Source organism: Oculina patagonica, chromosome 7 (genome assembly GCF_052425735.1).
Source record: "Oculina patagonica isolate OP01 chromosome 7, crgOcupat, whole genome shotgun sequence".
Classification (NCBI taxonomy): Eukaryota; Metazoa; Cnidaria; class Anthozoa; order Scleractinia; family Oculinidae; genus Oculina; species Oculina patagonica.
This window is the reverse complement of record NC_135764.1, coordinates 28184466-28210610: the sequence shown is the minus strand read 5'-3', so window position 1 is coordinate 28210610 and position 26145 is coordinate 28184466. Positions and strand designations below refer to the sequence as shown.

Sequence of the window (26145 nt, the reverse complement as noted above, 5' to 3'; positions counted from 1 at the left end):
AAGGTGCACTATTACGGATTGGATAGTCTATGTTGCAATCGAGATTTGTGACAAACAGCGTTTATACGAGGCCGGCGTTTAATCGGGGTCCGGCGTTTAATCAAGAAAATACGGTAAAATCTAAGGCGGGACTCAACATAAAGTTCTTTTTCTGTCGCTTTACATGGGTTTTGTTGAAAATATTTCGTTCGCTTTTTAAGCAAAATTAGAATTTGTAGTAAAAATTAGGAGACGCACACCAGACAGGCCTGACAACCTGCATAGACTGCATGGAGTGTTCTTGCGTGAAACTCTCTGTTGGCGTTCCAAAAATAGTTTTCTTTCTTTTATAAATTACTTTAAATTTCACCCAAATTTACCTTAACAGTTTCAAACAAAAATGCCCCTCTATCAGAAGCCCAACAATATCGATGGGTTCCTGCCTTCCATGGATAAACGAAAACAAGCTAACCGAGGCCACACAAATTAACCACAGCAAGCCAACTCGAGCCGACGCCTATACGCCTAAGTTGTTCATTGTTGGGCTTCCTGTGGTAGCAAATGTTGATTGTGCATTTTACACAACACGACAGGTAGCACTAAGTGAAATAGTTTTGTTTTATAAAATATTATTATTTTGTTGTTTCCTTTTCACTTATTAATAAAATATTATTACTATGGGTTTAAATTCGACGCTGTTTGAAGAGAAAATCATTTAATGAATGTGCATATTGTTGACGAAACGAAGCCCTAATTTGCGTTAAAATAAGCCAGAGACGCAGTTTATCGTTATATGTTTGCTAATCTACCTTTTAAATACGACTACAACACGATTCAATGAAATAATAAATAGGAGAAAAGTGGTGAAACAATAGACCTGAAACCATGCCAGAACAATAGAAGCTCTCGCGCCTTTTGTGCGGCGAACTAAAAAAGAAACGCTCTCATTGGTCGTTTCGTTGCCACGGTAGTCGACAAAGTTAGTTTGCCGGCAGAGGAATGGTGAATGTGTATGGTCAGTTGTGATACGGCTACCGGGGTTTTACGCTGGGTGTTTGGCTCCATTTCTTTCGCTTTAACGAAAGAAAACAACACAGTTAGAAAGCGAAAGGCCTTTTGATAGAAACAACGTTGCGATTTTGGACTTGGCGCTTCATCAACGATCACTAGAAGCAGCTAGAAGTCACAGGGAACCGTTGATCAAAGCGATCTTGGTCGTGGCGTTCGTTTAGAGTCACTGCAGCTGAACTAACAACATAAACAGCCGGGGGATTTTAACGGGTTTTAAAATACCTTTGTTTTGACCAGCGACCGAAGGACAGTTCTCTGGACCCTTTGCTTGTTTTATGAGCTAATCAGTGGATTAATTGAAGAAAGAATTACCACGTCAAATTATTTGTCGCCTGTCGTGGAGTGAGTGAAATTTACAACTCCGTTGATCTCTCATTGTTGGTGGATTTCAACACAGTGCTGGAACGTCGGATTTGAATTCGTAAATTCCTACTGGATCACCCTGACATTAAAAGTTAACATTTCGCGAATCAGGAAAAAAGAAAGACCATTTTTCAAGAACATCGAGCTACAAACGAGGGAAAAGGTCAACGCTTTAGTCGATCGACTTCTCGAGCTCGCGCGATGAGAAAGCTGAATTTTCATCTTCTTTGCCAACGGTTTTAATCTGGTACCAGCTTGAACTTCTCCTTTGTGAAGACATTGTCATTTTCTCGTTCATTTGAGGTGGATCATCTGCAACACAACGACGTATTTATCATCCTCTTCACTTAAAGTATAACTTTTGCATCAAGTCAAACAATGGATGAGAAGTGACAATTGCAAGCAGGAATCGTTTGAGTAAGGCGAGAATTGAATACTTGTACATTGTTGAATCGTTGTTTTGATATAATCTTAACTCTGACTTATAATTACTGGCTCAAAATTTATTGCTGAGGTTTTTTAAATGCGTACAAAACGCTGAAATTTTGAGCCGATTGAGTTATTTACATAACGCATCCTTACTAATTTGGTGGCGATGGCTCGCATAGCAACATAGCGGCATCTTATCATTCAGGGATCTTCACGTTTTACTGAGATCGTTGAGCATCTTAGGAAGAAAGGACCATGAATTCAAGGGCACAGCTAGAGAAAGCTTTGTCCTCCAGGCTCAGCGGGGTGCAAATAACTAATCAGTTGAGTGGGCTATCAAGAGCAAAGGCCCCTCCGCCTGTTCTGAAAAGTCATTCCATAGCGCCACAAAAATCATTCAAGTTCATACCACACCCCCCACCAAACCACAAGCCAGTTGGGCTACAGAGCAGCACAGGAGCTGCAGGTAAAAATGTTAAACCCACACCTCCAGTTGAACCTCGCGCAAAGAAATCGACAGTGAGAAAGTTTTACGATGTAAGGAAACAGGACAGTTTAATTGATGAAGGCCGAATAAGTGGAGATGGAGAATCTCTGGAAAATGAGGAGTATCAAGAGAAATCATCACGGTGTCCGTCGTGGGAGCGCATGCCAGGAGATGGCTGTATTTCTGATATTGCTGAGGAAGATGAAGACGCAGAAGAAGAAAACGATGACGTGGAGGAAGACAATGATGCTGATGATGGCGAAGGAAACTTTGACAATGACTTCTATGAATATGATGAGCTAGATGAAGGTACAGTAACATGGATTCCAGAGCTTACCTTTTTAGCTCAGGGGTGATACACTTGTTAAATGTTACAGAGGGGTACAATTTGTACACATGTACAAGTGAAGCAGAATACAAGGCCCTCCCAATTCTCCATGGGCTAAATCCCCCCCCCCTCCAAGAAAAAAACAACAACAACAACAACAAAATACTGGTACATGTTTTTATCACCTTTAACCATACAGTAGTTAGAAAAAAAAACTTGAAGAAAATACCAAATTTTACTAAGAAAAACTTAACCATAACATATACATATATCTAGACTACGAGCAGTTCCTATTTTTCACAGAGTCCGTCGAGCATGAAGCGAAAAAATAACTCGTCTCCATTTTTCACGCGACCATTTATTTTTTCTCTTCACGTTTGACGGCCTCTGTGAAAAAATAGGGACTGCTCATAGTCTAACAAGTATCTCAAGTTATCTTGTTAAAATGTACCACATATTAAGTTATCTTAGTTAATTTTCAGTAATATAAACACTGTAATACTCCAATTTTTTGTGGGAGGCGCGGTAGCCTTATGGTTAGCGCGCTCCCCTCTGAGTCGAACAGCCTGGGTTCGAGGCCTGGCCGGGGCACTGCGTTGTGTTCTTGGGCAAGACACATCACTCTCACAGTGCCTCAGTCTCCACCCAGGTGTACAAATGGGTACCGGCGAATCAACTGTAGGGGGGTAACCCTGCGATGGACTAGCATCCCATCCAGGGGGAGTAGCAATACTCCTAGTCGCTTAATGCTACGGAAACCAACTCCGGCCTGTATATATGGGCCACTAGGCTCGAAGCAGACTTTACCTTACCTTAATACTCTAATTTAATATTTTCCTTTATTGGCACTCCAGCTTGTATAATAATTATAACTACTGTAGCAAGACGCCAGTCTCAGGAATAACATGTAGGGTCTGGGGTCTGGTCAAGTACATGTGCCTTACAATGCTCTTTGTTTTGTTTTTTTCAAAATGTAGCAGGCTTTTCTGAAAATGATGACAACGATGATGATGATGGCTCACAGTCTATGATCAGCACAGCAGCTTCATCTCGTGTTTCTACCGCTAAAAGTAGAGCATCAAGTGCGAGATTAACGACCCTTAGCAGGTGGTCTGGTACAGTAGGGTCATCAAAACCAAGCTCCTCTGCGTCATCTAAAAAGACCAATGCTTGGGCACCAACTGGTGACGAGAAACAAGAAAAACTTCCGCCCCTGGTATCCAGCTTATTTGCGCATGTGCCACCAACAATTTATTTTTTTGTTGAGGGTGAAAAAGGTAATTTTTTAATTAATTATTTTTTTTTTGATCTATTAATACAGTGGGTTGTAGCTTTTAAAAATATACATGTAGATCTTTATAAAATGGAGGGCTAGGCTGTAATGTGTCGCCTCCAAGCCACCCTGATTATCAAGAACTGTGGTTGCAGTAGCCCCCTCCCCCTCCCAAGGGTTTAACCCAATTTTCTCCTTTCATCCCCCCCCCCTAACACCCTTCTCCATCTTTTAATTAAAAATTGCATTTTTAATGTATTAATAACAACCCTTAGTACAGTGGAAGATAACACAGGACTGAAGTTCTGTCACACCTGGGACCCAAAGTTTTATTTAGAGAGCTCGCTTATGCTGAGTGGTTTGTTTTAAAAAACTTGGCTACGTTCTTTTCTTAACCAATCAGCAGTTAAACCAAAAGCAATCATGACTGCTTGCACATCTCTTCCTACACATTGTTCCAGCTACAAGTATTTGCATTGATACCATAAAATTCCGGTTATAAGCCCCCCGCTTATAAGCCGCCCCCAGTTATATGTAGGTCCATCATACTACTGAATAGGGCTTAATGTTGCTTTATTATGCGTTTTTAACTAAAAAACGTATTTTCATCAACACTCCTGTGGCTCGTTTCGAAACGTTTTTTTCATTCCGCTTATAAGCCCTCCGGATATAAGCCCCTCCGCTTATAAGCCCACCGAAAACCCCTTACGAAGTTGTATAAGCCCAGGGCTTATTACCGGAATTCTACGGTATTTAATTAGTTCACTGCCTTGGGTGTCCTTAGTAAATAGCAAGGGTGGTTGTAAACATACTTTGGTTTTGGTTTAATGACACTCAATGGAAAATTATTAATAATGATATGTAATTACTAATAATTTCTATAAAATTAATTTTTTGAAGTGGGTCAACTTTCTACTGAAATGCGAAAACTACTCAGATGGAAAATGAGTTCCATAACTCCAAATGTCATCAAGCAATGTCTGGCAAGAGTCGGCTTCAAACCAACCAAGAGTAGGTGTCTTATGTTAGAAACATTCAGGGCTGCAAATAACAGTCGGTCATCGGACACTGGCCGACCAAAATTTGCTCATGTCCGACAAAATCCAAAGTGTGGTTGGACGTGATGTTCGGGCAATTTTTTAATCATAAATCATTTTATGGGAAAGACGAGTACAAATCTGTCCGACCACAATTTTGTTTTGTCCGACCAAGATTTTGTCTTAGTAGGACATACACTGTATGTCCTTTCAACTGAAAAATATTATTTGCAGCCTTGAACATTTGTCATTTTGTCATTATTATCCCCCCATTGAAGTTTTCTATTTGACGATAGCCTATCAGGTGACGCATATCAAAACTGTAGAACTCCCTAGGATGATCAAACCTTGGACTACCTTGCACGTGATCGGGATGCAAGACTTAAAAGCACAGTATATTAAATGAGAAACAATTTGAAGTTGTGGACAAATGCCAAACTTTTATTCCGATCATTGCATAATGATTGATAGCTGCAGTGAAAAACATGATCATTGTTGGGTTTGAACTTTAATTATTAGAGTTTGTGTATTGAAAGGCACAACCGAAATAGTAAATATCGCAAACCCTGGAATGAACCTTGCAGAACTTGTCAAAAAAAAAAAATATGAATCATACATGCCCTATATATATGTTTGTTTCAAATTTATCCCTGGTTCAAAATTTTTCAAAGCACTATGATTTTATTGTTTATTGTCTCATATTCATTATCATAATCTGAAACAATTGTTGGAAATTAAAACTGAACCGGTTATAAAAATTTTAAATCAAAGATAAATTTAAACTACAACTTACATGCTTTTGTCTATTATTTGTAACAGGAAATGACTGGCTAGGTTATTGGGGCAAGCACATGAAAGCAAACTGTTTCAAAACTGTCAGGGAGTATCAGAAGGTGAGAAGATCAAATTTTATGTTTACACCTTCAATGTACATGTACAGTACCACTCAAAAGTAAGTTACCACCCTTTTGCATCTCTTCTTGTGAGAGTCTCGTCTTGAGAGACGAGACACTTGTCTGATTGCAATAATTTATTCCCGACATTTCCGCTTCGTTGTTTCTCACGAGATGAGAAACAAGATGAGAGGTGGTAACTTACTTTTGAGCAGTACTGTATAGTGTACCTTAATCCATCAATCTTTTTATATACCTTTTTACCCAGAAGTATAAGCGGAGTAGACCCTGGGAACGAGGGTGTCTTGGCCATGCCTGTTACTAGGCAACAATAACAAATCACCAGTTAAAACCGGTTACGTGGCCTGAGGCTATAATTTATGCCCCGTCCACTCGTGGGTGCACTCTTTATTATGCTTTCTGTGGAGGAGCCCGTGACAATTTCAAACAAGTATATCTTCCTGCCTACTGTGGAAAATTGAATATGTACAATTCAATTAATGTTCACCTTCAAATAATCCCTCTTTATTTATAACATCCCCCCCCTCCCCAACCCAGAGCTTCGCGAGGCCCTGCGAGTCACGTATTACTAGTATACCTTTTTACCCAGAAGTATAATTCTGTGAATACCGATATGTTGTACTGGTAAACTGTTCAGCAAGAAAACCTGTCAGAATGCTTGGAGGGTAGCAAGGGTTATGTTAACACTTTACATATGATTAGGGCAAAATATAGACCTCCATACTTAAAAGTAGCAAGAAGAGAAATGGGATTTGTGATTTGATGGGACTAAATACATTGTTTAAACAATAATTATGGGACACATAAATTTTGTTTCAATATTGCTTAAAACGGGTTCATGACCCCTTTCTCCCCCCCCCCCCCTATGATGGACTAGCATACCACCAACAGGGGAGTGTAGTTACTGTAAAACTCTTAGTTGCTTCAATTCATGCTATGCAGCTTTTCGATATACTCTGTTCAGAACTTTGTAGGCTACTTGGCTATTACATGTCCTGCAAGTTCATCCCCATCTGTTTTGTTTACAATTTGCACAATATAATTCTTTTACAGGTTAATCACTTTCCTGGTACATTTCAAATTGGAAGAAAGGATCGTCTGTGGAGAAATCTGTCCAGAATGATGGTACACCACGGCAAGAAGGTACATGTAGCTTAGAACGTTCCTTTGAATACAAACGGAAATCTGATCAGTTAGTTTACTGTAATTTTCAGAGTGAAAAAACATGTTTTATTTTTTTAAAATTAATGCAGCTCTTATCCTTAGGGTTAGTATACATGTAAACTGTGCAGTCGTTTCAAAATGTTTTGAAGCAGTCATCAGCAACTGGAAAAGTGGGCGGCTTTGACAATGCTGTTTGTCGCAAGCTGATTGTCGCAATGTATTTGCCCCAAGCTGATTGCTATAACAAGAGTAGCTGGCGACATATAATCAAGTAGCTGCATGGTGGAACTGTGGTGGTTGCCGGCTTGTTTTGAAAACCCTGAGTCACATGTTTGTTTCTGTGGCTTATGTCTGACTGATCTGTCTTTGTTAAATTTGTAGGAATATGGCTTCGTTCCACAAACATACATCCTTCCTTATGACTTCAAACTTCTTAAAAGAGCCTGGGATGATAGCAGCTGTCGACAAAAGTGGATTCTCAAGCCGGTAATTATGTTTTGATTCTTTCAGTTAATATTTTTAGCATACAATATAATTGTACCATGGGAGGCACTTTACTCTTTTAGTGCCCCTGTCCACCCAGGTGTACTCTGCGATGGACTAGCATACCATTCACAGGGGAGTAGAAATATTCCTAGCCGCTTAATCATAATGCTACTGAAACCGGGACAGGGCTCGAGACTAACAGTAGCCAAAGGCTACTAAAATTTAGGTTTTGGCTACCAGGTTTAGCATTCCTACTAGCCATTTGACTAGTGAAAAACTCGGAAAAGTCAACTGTTCTTGATAGAAATCAATATACCTGACTAGTGAAAGATTACTTTTGGCTAGTAAGATCTGACATGTCACTGGCCAGTTAACCAGTGAGTTAAAAAATTAGTCTTGAGCCCTGCCGGGATAAGCTTTGACAGTATGGACCACATGGCTCGAGGCTTCCCTTTTACATGCATATATTGTACCTGTGCCCAATTTCAAACAGCAATCTGAAAATCAAACAAGAATCTTTACCACTCATGTTTACAGCAAGGCGCCCAAAAGTGTGACCACTTTTAATTTGTTCACATTCTTTCGTGCAGATTTAATCCAATCAGAAGTCAACTGCAAGCTATCCACGGCTTTTGATTGGATTAAATCTGCACGAAAGAATGTGAATAAATTAAAAGTGGTCACACTTTTGGGCGCCTTGCTGTAATTTAATTTTAACATCAGTGTAAAATCAGAATGTGTTGTGTTCTTTAACAGCCTGCCTCAGCAAGAGGAATTGGAATCCGTGTCATTCATAAGTGGAATCAAATTCCAAGAAAGAGGCCAGTCATTGTTCAAAGGTACAGGCCTGCATTTTTCAGCAATTGTTAATTTTTGAATGATTCCGTAGCATCTCTAAGTACAACCCTCCAAGTTTATTTTTTTCCTTAGTGGCCATTTGGCCACCAACTACTTAAGTTTGGTCGCCAGTGAAAAATGTTAGTCACCAAATTAAGCTGATGCTTTCAATCTTTCTTATTAATTTAAGTCGCCAGGCTGGCGACCTTGGTTCAAATTTAGTCTCCAGTTCCAAATTTTTAGTCGCCATGGCGACTAAAATGGTCTTAACTTGGAGGGTTGAAGTACTGTAAGTATAACAAGTGCCAACTGCGAAAAAGTAAAGGTATATTAATATATGTTGCAGCTAATTTTTGATCTCAGTTAATTTTTAATTTTAACTAGTTAGTTTTTTTTTCTAACTAGTTTTTTTTTATTCTAGGTTAATAAGTAGAAAAAGTAGAACACCCCCCTCCCTTGATATCTCATACCCCCCCCCCCCCCCATCCTTACTAACCATTCCCTACTATCTGCTCTTATCCCCTTCCCCTAAGTCCTATCATTTATTTTATTTATTTTTTTTACCAACCTGCACTGGATTTGAACTCTCAACCTCTGGATTTGCTGAGCAATCCCTTATCCACTTTGCCACGTAGGAAACGTTGGGTGAACCACTATTTTTTTTAAATATATGATACCCTTACCCTAACCACATTATTTAACTAGAACTTTAAAAAAATCAACTAGTTAGAAAAAACTAACTAGTTAAAATAAAAAATTAACTGATATCAAAAATTAACTGCAACATATACCATCATGTAAACTTACGACTTACGAGTCTAGCATAACTCAGTAGTTGATCATCTGCAAACTCACAAGACTCCTTGCTCTTGCATTTGGTTTCTGTGCAGGATCAGCTGACTGGATTAAGGTTTTGATCCCTGGCTTATTGTAAATGCAGTTTATTTACTCATGTTATACAGAAGAGCTCAGGAGCTCATTAAGATGTGTACGTGCATCCAAGATCCATTTGGAATTTGTAGTGTTGGTTTTGTGGCGGGTGGAAAACTGGAGAACCTGGAGAAAAAACCCCAGAGTAAAGATGAGAACCAACAACAAACTCAACCCACAAAGTCATGTATCATTATGGCACCTGGCCAAAGTCCAACCTGGACCACATTGGTGGGAGGCAAGCACTAGCTTTCACCACTGCACCACCCCTGCTCTCCCAAATTGAAATATCAATGTAATCCTAATTATGGGATCATTGTAGTCTTACTGTAGCATGTACATGATTTTTATAGTGTACATGAACCAGTTGACAAAATTATTTTTACAAGCCTTTTTTTGCTTTGGATTTTTAGGTACCTGGCCAAGCCATATCTTATCAACAGCAGCAAGTTTGACCTTCGTATTTACGTTTACGTCACTTCATATGATCCACTCAGAATTTATGTGTTTGAAGATGGACTTGTGAGATTTGCTACATGCAAGTAAGCAGTGTACATGTACAGCATTGAACTTATTTTCTATTTTGCCTGACTTTAGTTTATATGTTGTAGTTTAATTATTTCCCTTTGTTTCAGATTATGATTATGAATATGAGACAATCAAAAATCAAAAATCAAACTTAATTTAAGCTTGTTTGAAAATTTTTAAACCAAATAACATATAACTGTAAGCACACCAGAAATTATTCCAAGAAAATTAGGCTTCAGTTTGAGGAAGCAAAATAAGAGCCTTAAATTGTGATACTGGGATTGTAATAAAACATATCTTAGACAGTGTACAGTGCATCACTCTTAACACAACAAACAACTACACATGTTTTAAGACATTCCTGACATTTACAATGTACAAATTTCTAGTGCAACACTTAAAGTCCTGTGCAGCGATCATGCGCTTTCGTCATGTCAGGCATGTTCTGTGAGACACTCACGCACACGCATAATGTAACTGTTGAAGGCCGAAGATTCTTGGCCGAAACATCTTTTTAAGAGTTTCAAAAAATGTTGTTTAAAACGTTTCATATTATTCAGCGACAGAAAAATATTTGTGTAATGAATATTCCTGACCAAAGTTTCAGTGTTTAACATTTTAATGATTTGGTACCTTTCTTTATGAAGGACATTGTCACAACTGAACTTTTAACCTGACTCAGTCTGATAGTTAAATTTTTCAGGTCATGTGCAAGAAAATGATATAAATTTAATACACGTATTTGTAATCAAGACAAATAATTTTTAATATTGTAATTGTATTTGCACTTATATCAATGTCTTTTTCCTTTATCCAAGGTACTCATCTTCCATGAAGAGTTTAAGCAACAAGTTCATGCATCTGACAAATTACAGCATCAACAAGAAGAATGAAGGAGCATATCAAGCGAACTCTGATGAAACTGTTTGTCAAGGACACAAATGGTAAATGGAAATGCGCTCAATTATAAAAATATGTGTTGTGTACACTTGCTGTACATCAATCTGTACTAAGTCACTTCACTGACAATAGTCGAAATATAAAGATTTGTGTATAGAGATTTAAAAAAAAAATGTAAATGTAATTTGCCAGATTGGGAGCCAATGTAATCTATGAAGAACATGTGGTAAATGGCAGATTTGTACTGAACATTACATTTTATATCTTGGATAATATAATCAACCCTCCATGTTAAGACCATTTTAGTTGCAATGGCGACTAAAATTTTTGGAACTGGCGATTGAATTGGAACTAAAGTGGCCGACGTGGCAACTAAAATTGAGAAGAAGGATTAAAAGCGTGAGCTTAATTTAATGACTAAAATTTTTTACTGGCAACCAAACTTGAGCAGTTGGTGGCTAGATGGCCACTAAAGAAAAAAATAAACTTGGAAGGTTGATAATGACCGTTGTTTTTAATTATTATTTGATGTGCTTTTGTTTTTAGGAGTTTGAAAGCTCTTTGGGGTTATATGAAGCGCATTAACATCAACCATGCTCATGTATGGGAGACAATCAAGGATTTGGTCGTAAAAGCCATTATAGCGTAAGTAAAAACATGTACATGTGTATACTGTAATTTAATAATTTAAGTTTACATTTTGAATCATAATTCTAATAATTAAAACTACAGTAGAACTTGAACTCGGTAACTCGAACAACCCCGCTAACTCGAACTATTACTTCTATTTCCCTTGGACCCACTTTTCAGCCATTTTTACTCGGTTTAAACTCAAAAACCCTGTTAACTCATTTCAAACTGTTTTTCATTTCACTACAGAGTTTGAGTTGCCGGGGTTCAACTGTACTTCATAATTTGCTATCTGTGCTATAATAAAATTAATATCTCATGTGATTGTGATTACTTTAGGTCTGATTCAGCAGTAAACACCATGGTGAAACAGAATGTGAGAAAAAGGTAAGACTATAACAAGTCATAAAGGAAGTGATAATATACAGTGTTACCACCAGTGTTAGGGTAGGTAAAGGGTTAAGTCTGCATGCAAGCCTAGTAGCTCGTCAGGCCGGAACTTATCCTGGTTTCATAGCATGAAGGGACTAGGAGTATTTCTACTCCCACTGGATGGTATACTGGTCCATCACAGGGTTACCCCCACCCCCAGCATTAAGTTTGCCGGTACCCATTTATACACCTGGGTGAAGGGAGGCACTATGAGAGTAAAGTGTCTTGCCCAAGAACACAACATGGTGAACCCAGCCAGGCTCTAACCTGAGCCGCTCAATCCATAGTCCAGCGCACTAACCATTAGGCCACCACGCCTCCCACAAGTGTTGGGGTAGACCTTCTATTCAAAGCTAGAAAAGTGTCCACATAGAAAGGATAAGAATAAAGTTAAGATGGTTTCCGCCCAACATTCGAGCAATACAGGCAAAAATAAAGTTACCAAAAAGATCTCTTAGCATGATAGCAGTTAAAGTACAGCTAATAAAATCCTGCCAAAAATTTAGCACACAAGCTGACCCCGCAAGAGAAAAATGGATTTGAAATTGACAATATTTCAGTTAAAACGGACGTTTCACGCCAGTTCAAAACAAAATGGCCCGCATTTTAAACACTTTTACGAGGTTTGACTTTAATTTTCTCGAGAATGATTAAGAATTTAATTACAGGGTTACTTGGACAAATGAATTTCGATAAGATCTTTCAAATAGTATACAAAATGTTGCCTTGCTATGAGTAGATTTTTGGTACTTAATTTTCGCACTCATTGCTCAAACTTTCAGCGGAATCCGTCTTAAATGGCGTGTGTGGGCTGGAGAATAATTTGAGGGTGCCAATCTTTCCTACTCAACAAAGTCGCTCCCTTTGTCGCCTTGTAGAGGTACTTATAACTGTGTATACTACACTCCAAGACATAATTTTGTGAGTACATGTACTTCAGCTATTTCTATTATCTTAAGTCATTCATTACATGTGTATTTTCGTTTGTAGGTCCTGTTGTCATGAGCTGTTTGGGTTTGATGTCATGCTAGATGAGAATCTTAAACCTTGGCTGTTGGAAGTGAATATCTCACCAAGGTAAAACAATAAACTTGAGTAATAAAACTAAGAATATGACTAGATTTTTTAGATTAAAGAAATAAGAAAGTTTGAAAAAAATAAAAGCTAAGAATTATATGATAATCATAAGTATAGGTAGTTTTTGAAAGCTGTAAAGTTGTTAAAGTACCACTGAAAAAATAATAATTTCAATAGTTCAGAGTCCAAAGACATCAGATCAATGAAGTGGCAATCTGTGGAAAAGTTGACCAATAAAAATTATTTTGTGGAAAACCAATGTTTCTTGTGGCCTGACTCATCCTCAGTTGCCTTCATATAGCACGTGGCAAAGGGAGAGAAGCATGTGAGGTGTGTACCCATCTCTCCCTATGCTGTACTCCCCTGCACTGTATGAAGACAACCGGAGAGGAGTCAGTCTTGTGACGGTTTCTCAGTGGCAGTACCTAATTTGATTATGTGCATTTTTCTTACAGTCTTCATTCGACTTCTCAACTGGATCGTAACATCAAGGGGCAGATGATCAAGGACTTGTTTAATCTTGCAGGTTTCCATATTCCAGAAAATCTGGTCACAACTTCAACATCAAGGTTAGTCTTCAAAAGGAAACTCAAATACATGTCATCACACTGGCTCAATGTCCTCTACTGGGTTGGGAAGCTACCAATTGAAAAAGACAATGCTCTTTGTGTTGCTTAGGGGTGTCAATTTGAGATTTTGGTCTCATTTACAAGTAGGGTGTTTCAGGCAAAGTGCCAATATTTTTAGCGGCCAAAGTCTTGTTAAGGGTTGCACATGTAGCTACATGTAGAAATATAAATAATATAAATAAATAAATATTTTAAGCATTTTTATTTTTTGTATCATTTAGGGGGGAAAAGCTTGAGCTTGAGCCACACCCAGATTGGTCTTCCTTGCAAGTTCAATTTAAAACATTTTGATGAGCATTCTTATTGGTTTCATTTGAAAGCCCCCCACCCCCCTCCCCCAGAAAGAAAGTGTATACAAATAAATTAATTTACATGAAATTCACTTGTAATACATGAAAGGATTAGAGCGGTTTTCACTTGAGTGTCGAAAGTTAATTGCGTTTGCTTTGATTTTGCATTCACTACGCTTAGTGATTGGTTTAAAAATTTCGCGCCACTTTCTCGGCCAATCAGGAGTAAAACCAAAACCAATCGTGATTCGCTCGCGCACGTTTTCCCGCGCTTTGTGCCAGCTACATGTATTTACTTCGAGTTTTGATTGGTTTACTGGATTGTCTGTGTCCTTTGTGATTGGCCAAAGTAATTACTTTGGTTTTGGTTTTACGACACTCAATTGAAAACTGCTCTATAACCAAGCATTCTTTTTTCATCACAGCACAAGCAACATGAACCAGTTTGTTCAAGACAAGGGAGTACCAGGCTTGTCTTCAGATGAGAGATCAAAGGTAAATTAAAGTAGCTACATCATGGACAACGGATCTTGAGAAAATTGGCAAAGTATTTCAAGTTTGTCGTTTGTAATCCGTCTTAATCTTTGTCAGTCGACATTATCCTTCTTTATTTTGGGGTTGTTATTACTCCGTTGTTGTTCTATGTTGGAAAACTATTGTTGGAAAACAAACCAGAAAAATCTCTTAAAATGCCGTAAGCCTCACAGCCTGCACACCGGCATGCTGGGAGCTGCATGTAAAGCTATATAGTCCTCTGCAGATGCATTGCAAGGCTATGATTACTTTTTCTATCAACTTTATTGGTCTTAAAATTTTACAAATAAAAAAAAAACAGAAAAGGACCAAAAAGGAATTGCGCGAACGGGAAAATAGTAACCCATGCGGGGCGCAACCCGAAATACTAAACAGAATGGCGATAAAAATCTTAAATTAAAAAAAATATAAATATATATGTATATACAATAAATCTAATTAATTACTATAGTTAAAAATTATAGTTATAAAATCTAGTTAATTACTTATAGCTAAAGTTATAAAACAAGATGCAGATAATATTAATTACAAAAATTAAGAGCGGTGGCAAGGGCAGTTACGGAAGAGGAACCAGGTGCAGGGCATGTCAATATCATAGGTAGTGTCCAGTAGAGTAAAATAAGTGGCGCGCAGAAAATATTTGAATAAACTTGGGCTAGAAAATTTGTCGTGAGGGGCGAGGTTACAAATAGTGTTCCAAGGTTTTACAATTCTATTGAAAAAAGAAGCTTGAAAAGTTGCGGTTTTACAGTAAGCAGGTTTAAGTACGAGGGTGGGGTTCTTAGAGCGGGACCGGCCATGCGTGACAATGATACGACACTATGAAGAGTCAGGACTTAAAACATACAAAATAGCAAGTAAGTAAAATTGAAAGAAAAGAGGCATTAGCGATTCCTATTCTTGGCAACTCTAGAAAATATTAGACTAAAAAGCTTTCTGTCACAGCTTCAGTAATTATTTTAACATGTTTAGTCATTCAGCAAGTAATCTCACTGATCGATTCTGTTTTGTTGCAGCATGCATTTTATGTTCAGCGCCATTTGGATGAGGTATGGACATTACATTGAGTTAACAATGCACGTAAATGATATACATAAAGTATTGTCCGTCAGCGCTTGGCAATTCCTTGTATGTTTCATCGCTTTGAGGAGTGTAGCTCTCAGTTTCTTTCATGTTCATCATTTTATTAGCTTTAAATAGCTGTTTGGTCAGTCTCCGTCCACTTGAGCTCACCAGAAATGAAATGGTAGATACAAAGTAAATTTCTCATTCACCAGAGTTCATGGTGCCCTTTTACGTTCTTCTAAGTACATCAGTTCTTAAGTTACCTATACATATTTTGTGAGTTGCTTGACCTTTCTTTTCATTCAATACTTAAAAATGCAAAGCTATGATAAAAAGTCGCCAGCCAGTGGATAATATTACATAAATAATTATTTTATGCGATGTTTTTTCAGCGCACCAAGCAGTCGATCCTGGACATTTTGACACCAGACGACATAAGGATGTTGATGGAGACGGAAGATGAGGTTTGTGTTACATGAGGCATAGTAATTTTGTTGTTGTTGTTTTAAATTTTGCATGGCCCGCCAAGAAAACTCTTGTTCTGAACTATTTTTTGTTTTGTTATGTTTGACAAAATTGACACGAAAGATGTGTTTATTGTTCATCGTGGTGTAAGATAGGAAAGATAAACGTTTATTTGTATATCTCCTAATGGAATTGCTTTGAATTGTTGATCGCGACGTTTCTACTGCAATACTGCTAGTCTTCATTGTGCAAGGCCAACATTTTTGATAACGATGATGATGTAACAATGATGGCGATGACAACGACAGTAGCAAATACTCAAGACTAGTGATAAATAAAGACAGAGAGAAGTTTGGCATAACGGTTTGCTTACGAGAAAAAAAAAAGCTTGACTGTTAAATACATTACCATTTTTTGTCCTACAGAACAGCCGAAGAGGATGTTTCCAAAGAGTTTTTCCGTCAATGTCATCCAACAAGTATTTACGATTCTTTGAATCACAGGTAATTGTTAGCTACACATATCAATTAACACGATAACTGTTAAATTTACCAATTAAAATGGTTGTCTTTTTAGACAAGTATTAGAAGAGGAACTTTGGGAATTTAAAGGATCAAATTTTAGCAGAATTAAGCTGTTTCTTGTATAGAAAAAATTCAAGTCTTTATTTAAATATTTTAATTTCCAAATCATAATTTCAGTCCTTTCTTGTGTTTTTACTCATTGTGTATTTGATGTTTTTTTTTTTTCAGCGATACTACAATATTTTGCTGGACGAATGGACAAGAAAGTACATGAGGGAGGGGCGAAGCACAGCATTAGGTAAATAGAAACTAACCAGTCTAAATAAAGTAAACAACAATATTACAACAATTAACAACTTTGTAACAGTAACAATAATAATTTATTCTCTCGTTAATTACATTTTTTAAGTAACTTCGAGTCGCTATTAACTCTTTTTGTGCTTACAGGTGTAGCTGTTCTCCAAGGTTATGCTGAAAAGAAACTTCACATTGGGCACACATCAGATCCTGCAAATCAGGTGGGTTTAAAAAACACAGACTGTTTTTTTTTTTATTTGTTGAAAACAATCATCACAATTTAAGTCCTTTATAGAGATGCATATACACTGAAATACATGTTTTGATAACAACTAGTTACCTTATTGATTGATTGATTGATTGATTGATTGATTGATTGATTGATTGATTGACTTTTTTTCGTAGTGGACGTGTCCTCAGGGTGTGACATACAGATCCTCGTCAGCTCCAGTTCTTGGTCTGGACCATGGACTCATCAAGTCAAGGTCTGTATCAACGAGACTGAATCCAATGAAAAGAAGTATCCTGTAACCTTTCGTACGAGAAAAATCCTTTCTTACTTGCAGCAAATACGGCGAACTAACCTACTTTAGTATATAGCTTGTCCTGAATCGCTGATTCACATTCCAATTTGGTATTCTTACTTATCAAGAAATGGTCTATTGTTGTGTTTCAACTTTTCCCATTAAGCGCTAGACAATAGTCCTTTTGTTCTTGGTTGCCCATGGGGACTTTGGCCGAAGCTAACTGTAAAAGCTCGTGACTAATCGGAACACTGTCGGTAAGACAATTTAGCTGCACTGGGGTAGTAGCTAGCGTCAAATTTGTACTCGTCCGATCAAGTTTCCCCGCCGGAAACTAACCAACGCTATGAACGTGAAATTAACCTTGCATTACTTATTATTCATACTTATGAAGACGCGAACCAACGCTTCGAGTATGAGACCTTATTAATCTTTTAATTCATACTTATGAAGATACGAACCGACGCTTTGAACATGAACTGTCGCTTTACTTGTTGTTTATACTTGTGAAGACACGCACCGACGCTCTGAACACGAAACCTTGCCTAAATTTATATTGACACTTGCAAAGACGCGAACCCACGCTTTGAATTCCAAATCTTGCTAAACTTTTTATTTTTGTTCTTGTCGTTCTTGAGTTTTTCCTTCTTTTTCTCAGGCTGCTCTCAGCGCCAGTCACGCGAAAGAACCAACGGAACAACTCTAACTCTTCTTCAACTTGGTTTAGGTACACCTTCTGAACATCACTGCATGCTCTTTGATGCTGTCTTACTGCACGTATATTGTCCTATATCTTCTTTGGCTGTGCCTTTTTAGTGATCGACTTCTCGTCCTCTCTTTAAATGTAATTGCCGTCGCTTTGTGTAGTGACGATAAACCTGCGATATAATTTTTGTTAGTTCGCATTGCAATTGCACTTAGCCTAATATTCTTTAGATATCTCCTGTGAAGAGATGCTTTATTTCTTTCTCAACATTACGTTGTGTCTTTGCCTGGAACCAAATGGCTTTATTTCTCTTGCTACAGCCGTATCTGGCTTAATAAATTATTTTGGTCTTCTTTTTCAATACACAAATACTTGAACACTTTTGAACTTCACTTCTTGGCATATTTACTTTGCACAGATTCTTGTTATCTGGTAACGTTTTTTATATTAGTGCACAAACGCACCTAGAACCAAACGTGAAAAGGCCAAACAACCGAATGTGTGAAGCATTGGCAATTGCTTTGCGTTTTTACACATGGGCCTCTGCAACCTTGCCTTGTCTTCTTATCTTGTAGACTATCTTCTGCTCCTTCTTCTAAGCTGAGAAACAAAACCGATGGTAGTACTTTAAAGAGGTATTCTGTTCTGTCGCAAGCTGTGTGTTTGTTTTCCTCTAGTACTCTCTCGCCGAGTCCCTGCTGACGTTATAGGTAGTTTAGTGTGACAAAACCATAAGATACAGTCCTGGAGACTGCCTGTTTTTTTTTTTCTGGAATTTTTAAATCACAAGCGCGAAACAACATCAGGGATGGGCTCGCTTGAAGACTAAAACTGTAGGCGTGTTGTCAGCAGTTCAAGATAATTTAATTGCGTTTAGAAATCTTAACGGTCTTCAAACTTCAATTCACGGGCATTCTTTGCCAAGGAAATGATTAGCAAATAATCTTAGAGTGCTATCTGAACAAGCTTGATTACCTTTCGTTTTAAACACTGCTGTTCAAATGTTTTTTCGTATGGTACGAGTGCTGTTGCTTTGTCGATCCTCATGAACGAATTGTCTAGCAAAGTACTATATTTGTCCGGTCTATTATCCTTTACAACTATGTTTGTTTCTACGTCTTCTTCTTATCTTTCTGCTTTTCAGGGACACTTCAGCTTCTGTCTTGAAAAATTCTTCAAGAAGCAAATCTGCTTTTGCTAATTCAAAGGTCAAGAGGTATTTCAGTTTCATGGCCAATGTGGCCTACTTCCCAGATCTTTTTCTCTCCTGCTCAATCATTTTGCATGGCTTCTTTAATATTCTTCTTTGTCGACGACAATTTTACTTTTTTCTTTGTTATCTGGGTTCAGATCCCGAACTTAAGAGTTCCAACTTGGTGGGGATTGTTGTTCTTAGAAATGACACTACTCTAACAGTGCCCAACTCCACCAAAAAGAGTATTAATAGAAATCACACAATTCTTAGGGCAACATGTCACTTCATTCCACGGAAACTGGAGATAGCGCTGGAAGTCCTGGAACACACCATTTTCGAGTTGTTCTTTGCCTCAATGTCATACCGAATCTTCCAGCGAAACCATTCATATCAGAATGTGTTTTAAGGCCCAGTAAACCAGGCAACATTTTCTTTTAACTTGTCTCGAAACAATTCTCGCAACATTGTTGCATTGCAAGTTGTAAAGTGTTTGTGCGTACTACCTCCCGTAATACATCTACATCTACATTTTATTAAGTCGGTAAAAGTCCATTCGGATAGAGAAGTTTTCAATTGAGTGTCGTAAAACCAAAACCAAAGTAATTACTTCGGCCAATCACAAAAGACACGGACAATCCAGTGAACCAATCAAAACTCGAAGCAAATACATGTAACCGGCACGAAGCGCGGGAAAACGTGCGCGAGCGAGTCACGATTGGTTTTGGTTTTAGTTCTGATTGGCTGAGAAAGTGGCGCGAGAGTTTAAAGCCAATCACTGAGCGTAGTAATTCAAAACCAAAGCAAACGCAATTTACTTTCGACACTCAAGTGAAAACCGCTCTATCACACCAACGTCTTAACATTATTACAGTGATTAAAAATAGGTAAAATACAACATATACATATAAAATAAAGGAAAAATTCTAAAATAGGAAAGCCAAATTGATAACTATGGGTAAACAACTAAATAAATAAAAATAAATGAGCAAACACGCCGCACGTACTTTCTAATCGCTACCTAGGTAATAGCGCAGTCCAGACTGGAAACACGCAAGAGAGTCAGACTCAACAATCGCTGCAGGGAGTGCGTTCCACTCCACGCAACAGGATTTTAACTTTTTGCAACATGTTGTAGCAACTTGTAATACGGGAGGAAATGCGTTCAACAACACTTCACAACTTGCAATGTAACAATGTTGCGAGATAAGTTGAAAGAGAATGTGCTCGTTTTACTTGGCCTTTACCTGCACGTCCGTTTTCATGCAAATCAAACTCGTTTTCTAATGAAAGCTTTTCTCGAGGGCTTGTTCTGAAACGGAGGCAAAAGGCAACTTGGAAATGGCCCATTGACTTGACTTTCCTACTTTTAACTTTTCTAGTTTCGTACCTAACTGTCGCTTTAGGCTAGATGCCTCGAACTTATAAAAAGGCTTTCTATACTACAAGTTCTTACAGGACGTCTTGGTGGAACAGTCACTCTTTTACATGGTCATTTCAAACACGTATTCTGGATTCTCTGGACTTGTTTTTTAAGCTTCTCTCTTCAGTTGTCTCTCTCCTCTTCTCTTCATTATACAGAAAACCTCGGGCATCACCCAGGTCTAAGTCAGCTCCTTCTCGGAGGCGTAAAAACACAGCACATCTTGAAAAATCTACTCAATCATGGTAATATACTACATTCCAAACATTAAACGCACACAAGAAGTGGCGCAAGGAGTTCTTGCTTTGTCTGCCTTACGCTAAAACGTACTCGGCATATTGCGTTTTGCGCCTTGTTGCTGGTCTGTGTTCAACTTTTTTCCCTTTAAACACATTATCGTAAAGATGTTCGTGCGATTAATTGCGTCCGAGCATCTTACTGCAAAGACATTTTTGTAGCCTGCGTAAAAAGCGCTTGTGTAATTTTTGCGCGCGCATTTGGGAAACGCGAAAGGTGCGAGAAGGCCACGTGCCACTCTTCTCCTCTTCTCCTCGCGTGGCTTTCTCGCACCTTTCGCGTTTCCCAAATGCGCGTCCAAGAACGTCACAGGCACCTGCTACGCAGGCTAACATTGTTGCATGTTACTTGCGAGAGCGTCCCGTAATGCGCTTCAAGAAGCCGCGTGCTTGTGGATGCATATAGAAGCTCTTGCGCGTGTCATATACTATTATTAAAACAATTTCTTCCGCTTCTCTGTACCAGTGAGATTTCGAATGTCACAACTTATCCTTTTTTCCTTGTGGCATTAGTGTACAGTTGTATCAAAGGGCGCTTTCCATTTGTCAGAACTGGCCGGCCAGGCCGATTATTCGAGAACAGAATTCCGTTATTAGTCAGATTTGTCCTGTCAAATCAGTCAATGCATAAATATTATACCCTGTTGTGGTGGATTTGTGGGGAAATCTCGTGGAAAATGCCCATTTCACATTCAAAACCACCGGACCGGCCGGCCAGTTCTAATTAGTGGAAAGCGCCCTAAATATCTGCGTCGCATGTGCTCTTGGGATGTTTTAAAACCTATATAGTTGAGATTCATTCAAGTTTAAGACCTAAACACGTTTTAATACTTGCTACTTTTATAGCCTTTAAAGTTCTCTGGAAAGAAAAGGGGAAAAGAAACATGGTGGAGTTAAGAGGGTTCGCCTAATAATCGGAAGAAAGTGATACTAATCATTTGTAACCACAATCCTTTGCAGTGCCTCGGCACCAGTCCTCCTCCCTAAGATCAAGAAGAAGTCAACCAAACCGCACACATACAAGGTAAGATGTTTCTTTACTCTCGCATAATTTCAGAGCACTGCTTTGGGGCGAATTAGACGGTACGATTTTGCTTGGAAGGCCTTTTACACAGGCGATTTTTGTCACGCAACTCAATGCAAATTTTGTCGCGCCGAAGGTGCATCAAGTTTCGAACAGGTTCGAAACTCCTGCAATATCGCGGCAGTTTTATAACTCGCGGCGATTTCAATGCGATTTTATAGCCGCGATATCGCAGGAGACTTCATGCAACTTCGGCGCGACAAAAATTGCATTGAGTTGCGTGACAAAAATCGCCTGTGTAAACGGGCCTTTACGATTAACGCATGCGACACGCTTACTCCATGACTACAAAAAGCGCGTCGTATAAATGAACCTAGCACATCCTTATGACAGACGCGCTCTCGTGTAAAAGCCCGGTAATACGGGCAACATTTTTGTTCAAGGTAATACGGGCAACGTTTTTGTTCAACTGGCCTCGATACATTGTTGCATTGCAAGTTAAACGAGTTGTTGCCAGTTTAACTACCGCCGCTCAACTTGTCTCGCAACATGTTGCACAAAGTAGAACCGAGTCCTACTTTTTGCAACAATATTTTTCAACTTGCAACACCGAAATTTGTTGCAAGACAAGTTGAGCGCGCGGTAGTAATAATAGCAACAACTCGTTCAACTTGCAATGCAACAAATGTTGCGAGACAAGTTGAACAAAAATGTTGCCCGTATTACCGGGCCTTAAATGGTACTAAGTTATGTTGTAGGCCTGTCGTAAGCTTGTCGCATGCCAGAAAGTCAGAGCCAACATTTGTTAGTTAATTTTAACGGTACTTGGCACGGGTTGCATGTCGGACGTCTTTCAAGCGTGGGAAAAGCGTGCGAGGAGGGACTGTTCAATTCAGGCCCCGTCCACACTGACCCGGGTAAATTTGAAAACGCATCTTTTTTTACACGGATAGGCCAACCGTCCACACTGAAACGGCGTTTCGGTCAACGAAAACGGAGCTTTCCAAAAACGCTCTCCAAAGTGTGTACCGTTTTCAAATTTACCCGGGTCAGTGTGAACGGGGCCTCAGACTGAAATTTATCATTATAACAATAGCTTGATAAGAGGATTGTTGGTACCCTCAGTGTTTTTTGTTTCCTCAAGCACATGCCAAACACACAATCATTTGTAAGAAAATAGAGAGAACGCCTGTTTGATTTATTTTGTTCTGTTACCTCAGTTTCTAGTTAGTTTAGTTGTTTACTATTCTATTCACCTTTCTTAATCGTTTTAATCATTATCATATAACTACTAACAAGTCTTTTGCGATAAACTCTTATTTCCAGTCCGAACTTCTTTTACCTTCGATCACCGAGCATGAAGTGATAAAAGCAATCAATTGTTAGTACTAACAGCACATCGTTTATCTCCCTCCTCTCAAAATTCTGTACCAAACAATTTCTTAAATTTCGTTTGCTTGTTACTGTACGAACTGTGGTTAATAACACTCTAACCCTAACACTAATAGTCGCCCCCCCCCCCCCCCCCCCTCGACACCAAAGTCGACAGCACAAACTCAAAGTAACATAGGCGAGGTTCTTCACATCATTCAGCCGTTGTCAGTTACAATTGTGAAAACCCGTTGCTCGCTTTAGCTCTTTCTCCCCGAAGGCACCCAAGTTTAAAAAACAAAGTAAAAATCAATTTTCGATATCAAAATATTAAACAAGCGACACCAAATAAAGGTACTTCTTGACAGCTTTCACTTTTGAATGGTCACACACTAGGGTTTAATCTACAGAGTGAAAAGGTTAGAGCCACCTTGTTGGGCATAATGAACAGTATCACATGAAAGAACTGCGCAACAGCTTTCATGTGAATGGTCACACACTAGGGTTTCATCAACAAACTTAAAAGTTAGAACCACCTTGTACAGCATAATAAACAGTACCACATGAAAATACTGCTCAATGGCTTTCATTTGAATGGTCACACACTAGGGTTTCATTCAGACTTTCAAGTTAGAACCACCTTGTACAGCATAATAAACAGTACCACATGAAAGTACTGCTCAATGGCTTTCATTTGAATGGTCACACACTAGGGTTTCATTCAGACTTTCAAGTTAGAACCACCTTGTACAGCATAATAAACAGTACCACATGAAAGTACTGCTCAATGGCTTTCATTTGAATGGTCACACACTAGGGTTTGATCCACAAAATTAAAAGTTTGAACCACCTTGTACAACATAATAAACAGTACAAGACGAAAGTACTGCGCAACAGCTTTCATTTGAATGGTAACACGCTAGGGTTCCATCAACAAACGTTTTTTGTTGTTTGGCATGGTGAAAGAGCTGGTCGCCAGCTTTCAGTTAAGGTGATTCCACTGAAATAGAAGGAGTATTAAAATTTTTCTGAAACTTGGTCCAGGTTACAATTATGTTATGAGCATTAAAAAAATGAAATAAAAAATGGGGGTCACCGCGCTAGTTTTTGTGTAAAATGGATGGACATTATAGCAAATATACGACCCGCGAGATATATATTAGGAACCCAAGTAATCCAAATGGGGATCGCTATTATTTCCAGAAAAAACATTTTGCATTAAAGAATTAGTCTAGTTCAACAAAATAGACTTTGATCTTATATTAAAAACTATTCTTATTGTACAGGAAATAAGATAAGGAAAGAAATTTAAGATTTTGCTTCGTGCGCACGTTAACGGCACTACCTAAAAACGTGTTTTTTACGGCATTAAAATTAAAATATCTCAATGTAGAATTTTAAACTTTTTTTAAAATCGCGATATATTGTAGACAATCGTATGACATTTAAATTAATGCATTAAAAAATGGGGGTCACCGTGCTCGTTTAAGAGAAAATGAACATTTATTTCCTTACCGAGCTTAGCCTGAAGGGAATCTCGTTGTGTTCTGTGTACGCGCGCGCTCGTGCGCGCGCTAAATTACGCGAAAACTTATGCGCAGAAAGGATGCGCAATGCAATACCGTGGAATCACCTTAAAGGGTAACACATTATAGAGACTGAATTTTATTCGCACACATGCACCAACATGTACGGCAAAGTGCTTCCCAGCAGATTTCTTTTCAGTGTTCACTGTGCCGCAAAAAAACAGTACCACATAAAAGTAGTGCTCAGTAGCCTTTACTGGAATGAAATATTTTGTGATTTAATTTCAGTTGTCCTCAAACTCGGCGACGTCCTCTGAAAGAACAAAGCAGATGTTGAGAACGCGAATGAAGTCGAGTATCTGACTAGTGCAGGACATGGGGCCGCTTAATGTGACAACGACTACCATCCCTTCCCTCCCTCGTCTTAATCTACAGCCTGTGGGGAGTGAGGAAGACAATGAGTGTATCGAGAACAAGCATGCGCATTGCACGATAGAGACGTGTCACCAGAAACGGTTGCTCCATGAGCTTTTGATTCACCTCAATAGACTTAATTTAAGCGAGGACAGATACGTTTAATGGAACTGTGTCACGGCTGAGTTTAGCGAAGAATTGCTTTTTTAGATCCCAATAGCAAACAACCGCTTCATTGCAAACACATGTCTCTCGGGCGTTGTAATTAAAAATGACAACCTTGAGAATTGTTCAAATTATCAATTTTTCAAAAACACACATCGCAATCTGTTTTAATCTACTTAAATATTTGTCCATCAGCACCTTCTTTTGTATTTGATGTGTTATTGAAATGTTACTTCAGTGGTTATTTTATATTTCACTCAATTTGATGGACATTTTTTCTTATGTGTAAAGTCGGCTAAAAAGCGTGACACAGTTCCAATAGTTTTTTTGCCATTTGGCTTGATTCGTATTCGTGAGGTAACATTTGTATATATGTTATTTTATTAAATTACTTTTTTTCTCGCGAGATTCGAGAAATGGAAAGTTGACGAACCTTAGAGACGTTTTATGAAGCGTCGATGCGTGTGAGGTTTGAGTGTGAATTTATGCAATACTATTAGAATTCCTGGCGTTCTGTAATTTCAACCAACCGAACAACTAATGTACATAAATGCAAGTAAACTTGCGTATTATAAGAAGCAATAACAAAAACGAATTTGTATAATACTCAAATCTTTCTACTATATTTTCATTTGCAAAAGAGGTTTTCGACGTATTTATGTACTAAATCAATACGCAATTTCCAGACAAAAAGCGAATTAATATAAAACAAAGATTAAAAGCAATTGAATTGAGATGTGACAACGATGCGTTTTAGCATAAAATGCTTTTTATGTATTTGAAAGCATAATATATTATTAAAAGATGATGAACATTACAATAATTGTTATTTTAA

At 38.4% G+C, this 26145-nt stretch overlaps 2 protein-coding genes across 3 annotated transcripts in view; both read left to right on the top strand.

The window, feature by feature from the left end:
* Positions 1-26145, top strand: part of LOC144660590 (P-selectin-like) — a 179468-nt gene that overhangs the window by 49568 nt on the left and 103755 nt on the right. The window lies entirely within an intron of this gene.
* LOC144660584 (tubulin monoglutamylase TTLL4-like) lies at positions 602-26111 on the top strand. The gene is made up of 22 exons (XM_078521237.1): positions 602-2638; positions 3635-3934; positions 4831-4941; positions 5787-5860; positions 6935-7024; positions 7427-7531; positions 8288-8370; positions 9712-9840; positions 10645-10770; positions 11273-11371; positions 11696-11743; positions 12779-12865; positions 13321-13434; positions 14210-14279; positions 15335-15367; positions 15776-15847; positions 16274-16351; positions 16601-16670; positions 16820-16890; positions 17075-17154; positions 21771-21834; positions 25020-26111. The coding sequence occupies exons 1-22, from the start codon at positions 2098-2100 to the stop codon at positions 25092-25094; spliced, it is 2520 nt and encodes an 839-aa protein (XP_078377363.1). The 5' UTR covers positions 602-2097; the 3' UTR covers positions 25095-26111.